Source organism: Sorex araneus, chromosome X (assembly GCF_027595985.1).
Source record: "Sorex araneus isolate mSorAra2 chromosome X, mSorAra2.pri, whole genome shotgun sequence".
Classification (NCBI taxonomy): Eukaryota; Metazoa; Chordata; class Mammalia; order Eulipotyphla; family Soricidae; genus Sorex; species Sorex araneus.
This window is the reverse complement of record NC_073313.1, coordinates 147,933,309-147,946,287: the sequence shown is the minus strand read 5'-3', so window position 1 is coordinate 147,946,287 and position 12,979 is coordinate 147,933,309. Positions and strand designations below refer to the sequence as shown.

Sequence of the window (12,979 nt, the reverse complement as noted above, 5' to 3'; positions counted from 1 at the left end):
TAATGAGACAAATACACACACTAAAGTCACACACACAAAGCACACTCCTGCACTCGCTTGGACCGGTCCTTCTTTCACGCAGGTGTGCACCCCACTCACCACCTTCACACTGAGATTCCTGAACCTGCCCTACGGATGTCCATGTTATCTTTGGTCTTATCCCCCTGACAATGGGGTTGCTCCAATGTACATTGGGCTCTTTCTAATTAGTAGCTGGCAAACTAAAGGCAAAACAGGGGCAATCATCAGGATGCAAGGGAATTGAGAAAAAGCAGTCTTTTAAATCGAGTACTGTCTTATACATTTCTGAAGGAATGGCTGCTGGGGACGGCAGTTCAGGTTGAAGCGCCCCAAAAATGACTATGGTTTTATTTACTGCTCGTAGATCCTGTAGCAGTCGCCAACTGCCGTTTTTCTTTTTTTATAAAAAAATGGGTGTGTTCCAGGAGGAGGAGGTGGGTTCTATGGGGGTGGGGTGCTGGGCCCCGCCGGCCTCGGCCTGTAATTTTTCAATGGGAAGGGGCCCTTGGTGTCAATTAGTAAAAGGTTAATTTTTCTTTTTTTTAATTTAGAAGCTTTTTTTTTTATTTTATCACCATGTGGAAAGTTACAAACTTCTTAGGTTTATGTCTCAGTTATACCGTATTCAAATACCATCCCTTCACCAGTGCCCATATTCCACCACCAAAATCCCCAGTATACCTCCCGCCCCCCACCCCAACTGTATAACTGATGAATTTCACTTCATTTTCTCTTCACCTTGATTACGTTCCTAAAAGGTTAATTTTTCAATGGGAAGGGGCCCTTGGTGTCAATTAGTAAAAGGTTAATTTTTCAATGGGAAGGGGCCCTTGGTGTCAATTAGTAAAAGGTCCATTTGTGAGAGAATATCCAGGCCCCAGAGATTGACGGTGAGCCCGGGCAGAACATAAAGGCATACAGTCCCGGATTTGCCCTCGTTGGTGCGCCAATCAAGCGGGGACAAACTTAACATAGGGTTTTGGGATTGGCCTATACCCTGAAGATGAGTCAGCAAAGGGGTGAGGGGCCACTCTTTGGGCCAGTCTTTTTGGCAATGATTGTTACATCTGAACCAGTGTCAATCAGACCCGAAAGCTATTTTCCATTGATTTCTAAAGTCATCATGCCCTTGTCCGGGGGCAGGGATTCGGGTTTCGGAGGGGAGGGATCAGGGATGCCAGAAATCACAGGATAAAGTCTTGGAGGGGCCTCTGCGCGGGAGGGCTCAGGTAGGGTAGCAGGATGGTCAGAGTCTATAGTAGTAGAATTTGAGGAGTCAGCCCCGTGCATGGGGGTGGCCTCATCCCCACAGACTGAGGTAGCCTTGGAAACAGAGGATAAGCAGGTCATAAAGCAAGAACAGAAAAGAAAGGGTCACTGGTAGGCTGTTTCTGCCAACTTGAACGAAATGAAAACACAGGTCAAAGGGATTCAACCTTCCACCAGTGACTGTCTTCACTTAGAGGCTGTTTCTGCCAACTCGACAGAAATGAAAACACAGGACAAAGGGATTCAACCTTCCACCAGTGACTGTCTTCACTGGGAGGCTGTTTCTGCCAACTCGACAGAAATGAAAACACAGGACAAAGAGATTCAAGCCTTCCACCAGTGACACTATCTTCACTGGTAGGCTATTTCTGCTAATTTAACAGAAATGAAAGTACAGAAAGGAAAGGGTCACTGGCAGGCTGTTTCTCTAACGTGACGGAAATGAAAGCACAAAAGGCACAAGAAGGGGGCGGGGGGGGCGGGGACACTCATAACAAACCACTCAGATGCATGTCTGGGCGGTGAGAAACTTAGCCATAGTGTATCAGCCTGAGAGGTGACTTGCGGCCAGTGGCTAAACCAGCACCACCCTAAACCATATGTTCCTCGTGGAATCGCAGACAGCTCAATCAGACTCCGTAACCTTAAAGGAATCTTAAGGATGCCAAGTCATGGAGCCACAGACTCAGTACAAGGACGAGGACATCCAAGACTGCACAATCACTCACACATACATACAAGACAAGGGAATTCAAGCCTTCTACCAGTGACCCTCTCGTCCTTAACACGAGACTGTATTCGAGCCCGGTCCCATACCAGGGTGTGCGCCAAGAGAGAGGCGACCCTCAGAGATACTCACTTCTTCGTGAGTCCGGACATGAACCGGACCGGGCGTTAGGTGGTCCCCTAGTGCTTCACTCTGGGCGCCAGGTGTAAGGGTCCATCCTGTCCTACAGGGAGGACCCTTCGTGGGGCTAAGGAGGGGACACAGCTGAATGAACAGACACAGAGCCAGAAGGAGGAGGAGAGAAAGAGAGAGTTTATTCTACTGCAGTTACAATACTTATACCTCTTGGTGGGAGGGGGTGGTATGCATGCTTGGACCCCCATAGGAACAATAGTAAAATGCAGATCAGGCATGGGCGTTGGCTAATGAGAGATGAATGGTGAACTGATAAGATCAGTAAGGTCAGCAGTGCTGACCTTCTTACAGGAATCCCAAGTAAGCCTCCGCTTGACTAGAGGATAAGAGCCGGGCTTGTAAAATGGCTCCCTACAGTGGTCAACATGGGATAGATTCCTCTGTCCCTCTCAGAGAGTCCAACAAGCTACCGAGAGTATCCTGCCCGCATGGCAGAGCCTGGCAAGCTCCCCATGGCATATTCGATATGCCAAAAACAGTAATATCAAGTCTCACAATGGAGACGCTACTGGTGTTCGCTTGAGCAAGTCAATGAACAACGGGAGGACAGTACTACAGTGCTATATTCCACAAATGAGTGCAGTATTTCTATGCCTATCCCTCTCTTTCTGACTCATTTAAGTCAGCATGATACTCTCCATATCCATCCACTTTTAAGCAAATTTCATGACTTCAACTTTCCAAACAGCTGCATAGTATTCCATAGCGTAGATGTACCAAAATTTCTTTAACCAGTCATCTGTTCTTGGGAACTTGGGTTACTTCCAGATTCTGGCTATTGTAACAGTGCTGCAATGAACATGCAGGTAAAGATGTCATCTCCACCGCACTTTTTTGCACCCTCAGGATATATTTCCATAAGTGGTATTGCGGGGTCTTATAGAAGCTCAAATTCTAAGTTTTGAAGGAATGCCCATATTGTTTTCCAAAAAGACTGGACCAGACAGCATTCCCACCAACAGTGAAAGAGCATCACTTTCTCCCCACATCCACACCAACACAGGTTGCTTTTGTTCTTTTGATTGTGTTCCAGTCTCAGGGGTGTGAGATGGTATCTAATTGTTATTTTAGATGCCAATTTAGAGCATTTAGATTTTAGATTTTCAGATTTTAGATTTTTAGATTTTCAATGTAGAGCATTTTTTCATGTGCCTTTTGGCCATTTGTATTTCTTTTTTGAGAAAATTTCTGTTCACTTTTCCCTATTTTTATTGGGATTGGAGGTTTTTTCCTTGTACAATTCTATTAGTCTCTTGTAAATCCTGATTGTTAATCCCTTATCAGATGGGTATTGGGTAAATATTCTTTCCCATTCCTTGGGCTCTCTCTGGATTCTGGTCACTGTTTCTTTTGAAGTTTAGAAGCTTCTTAGTTTAATGCAGTCCCATTTGTTTATATTAGTTTCCAATTGCTTGGTCAGTGGTTTTTCACCCTTAAAGATGCTTTTAGCTTCAATGTCATGGAGGGTTCTGCTGTGAATCTAAGGGGTGCTCCTTTGTATATGATCTCCTTCTTTGATCTTGCTGCTTGCAGTATTGTGTCTCTTTCCACGGCATCCATCATTCTGACTATGATATGCCTTGGGGATTTTCTATTTGAGTCCCTTTTAACTGGTTTCGGACTCCTTGGATCTGGATGTCCGCATTCTCTAACTCTGGGAATTTTTTATCAATTATGTCTTTAATGGTGTTTTTTTCATTGAGATTGTTTCCATGTGGTTCCGGCACTCCCATGATTCTTATGTTGTTTCTCCTGAGGTCATCCCCTAGGACTCTAATTCGCTCTAGAGCCATTTTGAGGTCTTTTGCCATTATTTGTTGTTCCCTATATGCTTTGTGCAGCTCATCTTCAAGCTCACTGATTCTGTCTTCGGCTGTAGTCATTCTACTACTGAGGGCTCCTACCGAGTTTTTTATTTCATCTACTGATTCTTTTTGTTGTGTGACTTCTGTTCGTAGCTTTGAAATTTCTGCTCTCATTTCTTCCTGGATTATCTTGTTGGAGCGTTCCAATGCTGCATCCATATCCTCCCTTAATTTATTGGAAGTTCGTTCCATAGTTGCTTTCCTCTCTGAATTCTTTATCCAAGAGGAGGTTGTATTTCTGGGAAGTCGCTTCTGAGGTTAGTGAGATATTTTCTTGGCTCTCTCCTGGTGGTGGGGATTTTCGCTGTTTCTTCATGTTGTTATGGGCTTTACTATCCGGTGCTCTCCTTAGCTTGGGAGGGGCCTCAACTGAAGATGTGGGGCTATGCACTTTTTACAAAGGACTTTTAAGTGCAACTTGATGTGTTCACTGACAGTTTTTGTGCAATTAGGATAGGCTAAGTTACTTGACTATTAACATATAATGACTAAGATGACCAGGGAATTCTTTGGAAGAGTGGGTTCTATCAATTGTGGCCAAAGCACAATGCATGGAATGGTAAAAAAAAACAACTGCGGCCGCGTAACCGGGCGCTGCTCTGGAAAGAGGCCACGCCCACTTTGAGGCCACACCCCCTAAGGTGAGGACACGCCCCTAATCGGCGGCGACCGAGAGGTGCCAGGCGGGGTGGGGGCGTCAGGGCGAGCCCCAAACCGCGGCAGGCAGGGGGCGGGGAAGGCCAGAATAATAATTTTTAAAATTTATTGCTGAGGGACTGGAGTAAAAATACATCAGGCAGAGCTCTAGCCTCCCATGCAGCCTCCAGGGTGTGATCCATATATGGTCCTCCGAACCCCACCAGGTGTTATTTCTGAGCACAGAGCCAGGAGTAATCCCTGAGTCCCTGGGTGTGGCCCAAACCAAAACTCTTGGTACATCTATCCTCTAGGGATTTTTCTGAGTATTTATTCTTTAAAAATGGGGTATTATTTTGAATTATTTTTATTGACTCACTGTGAGACATTTACAAGCTTTCATGTTTGGGTTCCAATCACACAATGATGGATCTTAGCATTTTCCACTTTGTAGTGTTCTCAAGACTGTTATTTTGGTTGATGCATTGTGCTTAATGTGATAACCATTCTCAGTCATTATTTATATTATGTGTCTTTTTTGCTGTCATTTATTTTGTTTGTTTGGCACCATACCCATGGTGCTCAATGATTACTCCTGACTTTGTGCTCAAAGGTCATTCTTGTTAGTGCCAGAGATGGAAACAAGGTTGGCCACATGCAAAGAAAGCACTTCATCCTTGTACTATCTCTCCAGCTCATTTATTAGGCTTGATATATTTGCATAAGACTAATTGATTGTTAGAGAGACAGAACAGCAGGTAAACCAACACAGCGTCAATCCTTGACACCATATAAAGTCCCCACAGTGATCGCTGAGCACTGAGGGTATGATGTAAAAAGAACAAAATAATAAAAATGCTTTGGTTTTCTCTTTCAAAAAAGTTTTGATATAATAACAAAACAAAATGCTCAGTCTAAGAAAAGAAGGAATTTTATTGTGTTTGAGTTTTTATTTGTATTTTATTTTGCTCTGGAAACCATACAAGACACCAGAGATGAAATCTGGGTTGGCCTTGTGCAAGGAAAGCACCCTACCTACTGTATTATCGCTACTGCCCCTCATATCCTGATTTCCTTTTTTCCCCTTCTTTTTATTGACTCACCATAATATACACAGTTACAAAGTTGTTCATGGTTTGGTTTCAGTCATACAATGATCCAAAACCTGTCCTTTCACCAGTATTTATTTCCCACCACCAATGTTCTCTTGTTTCCCATCTGTCACCACTCCCTCTCTCCCACCTGCCTCTATGGCAGACACTTTTCTTCTCTCTCTCACTCTCTCTCTTAGGCAATATGATTTGCAATAAAGGTACTGAAAGGTTTCATGTCTATCACTGAAAGGAGGTATCCTTTAGGCATTCAGTTCTTGTACAGAGTGATCATTTCTAACAACCATTGTCATGGTGGTTTCTTCTCTCTCTCCTAACTGTCCTCACTCCATTCCACCCCCACCCATCCACTTGTGGCAAGCTTTCAACCATCGACCAGTCCTACTGTCCCTAGTTTCTACTGTCTTTGGGTATTAGTCCTATACTATTTTTTATATCCCGCAGTTGAGTGCAATCATTCTATGTCTGTCCCCTTCCTCTGACTCATTTCACTCTGCATGTTATTCTCCATGGCCATTCATGTATAAGCAAATTTAATGACTCCAATTTAATGGTGGCTGAATAGTATTCCATTATGTGATGTACCATAATTTCTTTATTCAGTCATAAAGCACTCGGAATTTCTTCCAGATTCTGACTCTTGTGAACAGTGCTGCAATGAACATAGAAGTACAGGTGGCTTTTCTGCATTGTTTTTTGGGCCCCTGGAGTATATTCCCAGAAGTATTTCTACGTCAGAAGGAAGCTCAATTTCTAGTTTTTTGAAGACTGTCCATATTGTTTCACAGAAAGTCTTGACCAATCAGCAACCAGCAATCAACCAGCAGTGCCTTTCTCTCCACATCCATGCCAGCAGTAGTTCTTGTTCTTTCTGACATGTTCCAATCGTTTGGCATGAGATGATATCTTGTTATTGTTATTTGCATTCCCCTGATGATTAGCAGTGTAGAGAATTTTTTCATGTGTCTTTTGGCCATTTGTATTTCTTCCTTGATGTTTGTTACTTTGCTGTTATCATCTTACCTCCTCTCATTCTCTATCTTCCTAAAGTCACGGGAATAAAGAAGAATTCTCCTGCAGAGGAATACAACTTGCTGTTGATTGGTTTCTAGATAAAGGCCATAAAGATATTACAGTATTTGTGCCTGCGTGGAGAAAGGAACAATCCCGCCCTGATGCACTAATTACAGGTAATAATATATTTTGTGGGCAAAACTAGCGTGATAGTTTTATGCGAGGTTGATGGTACCAATTCAGATCATTATTTTAATACATGTTCTAAGTATTCATAAATATATTTCATCTATTTTAATTATATACTTCAAAATCTAGATAAAACTATTGTGTTATGCCATACAGTAGTTAAATACAGGCAACTGAAATTCAGTAAAAGAAAAATAAGGGACACAAACAGAGTGCTTTTATCTCTTTGGTTATCGAATTCAAATGGAGGAGAAGACAATCTGGTTATGAATGTGATCAAGTTTTCCAGAAGAATGAAGAAACCTGGGTAGACAATGAATCTTATTCTCATTCTGTATTAGAGAATTAACTTAAAGATCTAGAATTTTGGTGCAGAGAGAAAAGTCTCATGGCAGCCAAAACCAACTGATCACAGAAGGACCAATGTTTGGAGTTAACAGTATTTTTATTGAAAATATTTCATTTATTAAACATGAGGAAAAGTGAATACAATAAAAATTAAATACTTTAAAAATGAACTAACCAGAGATATATATCAAAGTGCATATTAAATACAGTGAGCACTACTGGGAGTGACGCCTGAGCACAATGATGGGTTTCCCTTAGAAACTCTTGGGTGTGACCAAAGAGCAAAAGTATAGGTACTAATAACGTAATTTGTGTATCATTTTTATACCAATTAAGTTGTAAAATGTTAGTTAAAATAGGGGATGGAGCGATAGCACAGCAGGTAGGGCATTTGCCTTGCACGCGGCTGACCCGCGCTCAATTCCCAGCATCCCATATGGTCCCCCAAGCATTGCCAGGAGTGATTCCTGAGTGCATGAGCCAGGAGTGACCCCTGTGTGTCACCAGGTGTGACACAATAAGCAAAAAGAAGTTAGTTAAAATAATTTTTACAGAAGAAGAAACCAATAAAAAAGTAGTGGCTACACTCCCCAAAAGTCATGATGTTACTTAATGGTAATAGAATATTTAATGGTAACAGGCTATGTACACCAATATATAAAACGAGCTCTCTTTACCGTGTTTGAGAGCATGCAGACCCCACTACTCTAAGCATCAGTTGTTACTTGATGTATCTAAGGAGAATGTACAATGAGTGCCTATTGGAGCTTTCTGCCTACTACTGAACTACCCACTTCAGTTACAGAATGAATTCTGCTTTTACTCCAGCTTTCTTTATTTCAAACTTAAGAGGTCAAAATGAAATTAAAGGGGAATCTATACTTACAAGCTGAAGCTTGAAGTTTTCCCTTAGCTGTGCCTTTCCTTCATGCAGAGAAAAAACATAAGCTTCTAGAAGAAAAGTCTACTCTCCCTGACACACTGTCCTGTTTAATTTAGCAGCCAAATGTTGGCGTTTCAAACAAAAAGACAAAACAAGCATCAAAAATAATAGTGTGGTATTGCAATTTATCACTTTTTGTACATTTTAAACAGAGATTTGAATGACTCTTGTCCTTTTTTGTATTATGAAGAAAGCTGAAGTCCAAAGGAGATGGTGATTTGTCCAAAGTCAAAATCAGTGTCATTGCCATAGCCAGGAATAGAGGACATTTTCTCTCTTTATAACAGCAAGTAATAAATTGGCTTAGTATTAACTTTTGTGTTTGCAATGTGGGAATGGTTTCTGGTTACTGGCATGTAATCTATATTTCAACAGATCAAGATATCCTACGTAAATTGGAGAAGGAAAAGATTCTTGTCTTTACCCCATCCCGAAGGGTGCAGGGCAGAAGAGTTGTCTGCTACGATGATCGGTTCATAGTCAAACTGGCTTTTGATTCTGATGGCATCATTGTGTCCAATGATAACTACAGAGATCTTCAAGTAGAAAAACCAGAATGGAAGAAATTTATAGAGGAGCGGTTGCTGATGTATTCTTTTGTAAACGATAAGTATGTTTATTTCCAGTAGATTGTGAATAATCTATTCGTTATAGTCTAAATTCAAGTTTGAAGATTATATTTCATTTCAATAAACATTTAATGAACACCTTGAATTTTTTTTTAATTTTTTAAATTTATTTTTATTTTATTTTATTTTGTTTTTATTTTATTTTGGTTTTTGGGTCACACCCGGAGATGCACAGAGGTTACTCCTGGCCCTTCACTCAGGAATCACCCCTGGCGGTGCTCAGGGGACCATATGGGATGCTGGGATTAGAAACCGGGTCGGCCGCGTGCAAGGCAAACGCCCTACCCGCTGTGCTATCACTCCAGCCCCAACACCTTGAATTTTTATGGTTGTCATGAGGATAAGTCTTAATAAGATATGATTTGCCCTTAAAAGGCTCCCTGTATTGTGAAGAAGAGAAAGGTATGAAAGAGTGTTCTGTTAAATGCTAGGTTAGAATTTGTTTAATTGATATTACTAGGTGAAATAATTAGAAAAAGACTTCACTTTTAGATGATGTTTACAGACAGGAAAAAGTAAACTGTTCATCATAAAGAAACTAGTAAAGGGATGAAAGTGTGTATCTTTACAGGTTGGGAAAGCCAACTGGCACTCAAGTACTGTCAAATTTATAGTCCATGAAGGAATGCTGCATGGAAAAAATCATTCCTATTTTGTGATTTAACACAGAGGGAATCTTCAGTTTTAACGCAAGATGAACTTTCGGGAAGATAGTCAGAAGAACGTGACAATGTATAAAACAGATAATGAAAGTATCAACTCTTAATATATGGTAGTGGAGACAGAAAGAAATTCACCTTTTTGTTGTTGTCAGGTTATTTTGTTGGTTTTTTATGTTTTTTGAGGGGAAGGTCACACCCAGAGGTGCTCAGGACTTACTCCTGGCTCTGAGCTCAAATATCAGTCAATACTGGTGGGCTCAAAAGACCATATGTGTTGCTGGGATTCAAAGCCAGGTTGGTTGGCCACATCCAAAGCAAGTGCTCTACCCGCTGAACTCGAGCTCCAGATATTCACTTCTTGCTTGGTCACTTTCAGATTTATGCCTCCTGATGACCCTTTGGGACGGCATGGCCCAAGCCTTGAAAATTTCTTAAGAAAGAAACCCATTGTTCCAGAGCATAAGAAGCAACCATGCCCTTATGGTGAGTACTTAAATGAAGAACTAAGTCCTGTGGTAAGGGAGGTATAAAAACTCTGTTATTACTTTTCAGAATATACCTCTGATTCAGTTGATAAATAGTGGCTCATCTACTTCCTGTCAGTCTGTGTCTTCATGTTTTCTGAAATAGGCATCTAAAGGATCATTTTAGAAAACAGTATCAGAGTTTAAAACAGCTAATAGCAACAGATTAATTGAAAGTATGCCTACAGAAATTAGCTTACTAACAGGCTGAGGTGGGAGCGTGGTGGTAGAGAACCTAGAGATGGCAGTGAAGGGAAACTTACACTCTCGTAGCAGTTGTAGTGTTGAAAAACTGAATGCCTAAAAAATAAATTCCAGTAATATTGTATATCACAAAATTTAATATAATTTTAATTCAGTAGAAAAAGGTCAGAAAAAGATCAGAAATAAGGAAAAATATATCTTAGAAATCATAAAACATATCTTTTTATGATTGGACTGGAGCGAGAGCATAGCGGGTAGGGCATTTGCCTTGCACGCATCTGACCTGGGTTCAATTCCTCCATCGCTCTTGGAGAACCCCGCAAGCTATCAAGACTATCCCGCCCGCAGGGCATAGCCTGGAAAGCTACCCGTGGCATATTCGATATGCCAAAAACAGTAACAAGTCTCACAATGGAGACGTTACTGGTGCCCACTTGAGCAAATCGATGAACAACGGGGCGACAGTGCTACAGTGCAGTGCTACTGTGCCTCCTGCTACTTTTTATGATTAGGGGGCAGAGATATAGCTCCGTTTTTAAAAAGTGTCTGCTTTATTGGAAGGGAGGATGAAAACTGGGGACCTTGGTGGAAGGAAAGTCGCAGTGGTGATGGGATTGGTGGTGGAAAATTGTATGCCAGAAACAACTGTATTAATATAACTAAATCACAAAGTTTAAAATAAATAGAAAAAGTGTCTTCATTGGAAGCTTGAGAGGAAGGAGGTCACAAGTTCAATCGTCAGCATCATCACACATACCTAATGTGATTCTAGCAGCTCTAAGTATCCCTAGTAAGTATCTCTAGTGTCACAACAAAAAGTTAGATCTCTCGTGCACCGCAATGAAAGGTGTGCAAGAAACTACCACACTAAAGGAAGCTATTTCAACAAGTGCCGAATATCAAAACATACACAAGAATCAGATCTAAGGAGAGAACTACTTGAAAGTACATGTGAAAGCACAGCAAAAAAAGAGTCTGTAGCCTCTGGTCATCAGTGTTCCATTGTTCATCGATTTGCTCGAGAGGGAACCAGTAACGTCTCCATTGTGAGACTTGTTGTTACTGCTTTTGGCATATCGAATACGCCATGGGGAGCTTGCCAGGATCTGCCATGTGGGCGGGATGCTCTGGGTAGCTTGCCAGGCTCTTCAAGAAGAAAGGAGGACTTGAACCCAGGTTGGCCACGTGCAAGGCAAACGCCCTACCCACTGTGCTCTTGAGCAATATAGCACAGCCTCTGGTTTTTGCAACAAAAATATCTTTATTCATCTGTATTGAACTTTTTGGTTATTTCCATATCCTTGCTAATGTACTTATCACTTCAATTGAAATAAGTATGCATTTATGTTTTTGAATTAATGTTTTAGTGCTCTTGTGACAGATTCCAACAAGTGGAATGTCTCTACAAACTGTATTCATAATTTCTTTGAAAAATATTCAGAGACTCAAAAAAAGGATTTTCCTAGAAACAATAAAAGAGAGGATGTGGGGAGAAAGGGACCCTTCTACACTGCTGGTGGGAATGCCAACTGGTTCAGCCCTTCTGGAAAACAATATGGACGATTCTCAAAAAATTAGATATTGAGCTCCCATTTGACCCAGCAATACCACTGCTGGGAATATATCCCAGAGAGGCAAAAAAGTATAATCGAAATGACATCTGCACATGTATGTTCATCGCAGCACTGTTTACAATAGCCAGAATCTGGAAAAAAAACCCGAATGCCCTAGAACGGATGACTGGTTGAGGAAACTTTGGTACATATATACAATGGAATACTATGCAGCTGTTAGAAAAAAGGAGGTCATGAATTTTGTATTTAAGTGGATCGGCATGAAAAGTTTCATGCTGAGTGAAATGAGTAAAAAAGAGAGAGACAGACATAGAAAGATTGCACTCATCTATGGTATATAGAATAACAGAGTAGGAGACTAACACCCAAGAATTGTAGAAATAAGTACCAGGATTGTGACTCCATGGCTTGGAGGCTGGCCTCACATTCTGGGGAAAGGGCAACTCAGAGAAGGGATCACCAACTATAATGTAGTCGAAGGCCATGTGGGGGAAGGGGGTTGCGGGCTGAATGAGGGCTAGAGACTGAGCACAGTGGCCACTCAACACCTTTATTGCAAACCACAACAGCTAATTAGAGAGAGAGAACAGAAGGGAATGCCCTGCCACAGTGGCAGGGTGGGGTGGGGGGAGATGGGATTGGGGAGGGTGGGAGGGATGCTGGGTTTACTGGTGGTGGAGAATGGGTACTGGTGAAGGGATGGGTTCCCGAACTTTGTATGAGGGAAGCATAAGCACAAAAGTGCATAAATCTGTAACTGTACCCGCACGGTGATTCACTAATTATAAATAAATAAATTTAAAAAAAAAACCTAAAAAAAATTTTAAAAAAGAGGTTTCTTTTTAAACCTATTACTACAAACATTCTTTATTTCTAGTATTTTTTGAAATATGTCATTCTTCTTGCAGTGAAAAGATATCTTATTATTTGCAGTTTTATTTGTATTTCTTTGAGAAGTAGTTATTATGATTACTTTTTTTTGCTTTTTGGGTCATACTCAGCAATGCACAGGGGTCATTCCTGGCTCTGCACTCAGGAATTATTCCTGGCGGTGCTCAGGGGACCAT

The 12,979-nt window shown here is 41.3% G+C and overlaps 1 protein-coding gene across 8 annotated transcripts in view; it reads left to right on the top strand.

Annotated features, from left to right (window-relative positions):
- Positions 1-12,979, top strand: part of ZC3H12B (zinc finger CCCH-type containing 12B) — a 287,177-nt gene that overhangs the window by 244,587 nt on the left and 29,611 nt on the right. For all 8 annotated transcript variants that reach the window (XM_055120390.1, XM_055120389.1, XM_004615745.2 and 5 more), the window contains 3 exons: positions 6,876-7,015; positions 8,695-8,929; positions 9,987-10,093. In XM_055120390.1, the coding sequence (XP_054976365.1) occupies positions 6,876-7,015; positions 8,695-8,929; positions 9,987-10,093 (482 nt within the window). The remainder of the gene's footprint in view (positions 1-6,875; positions 7,016-8,694; positions 8,930-9,986; positions 10,094-12,979) is intronic.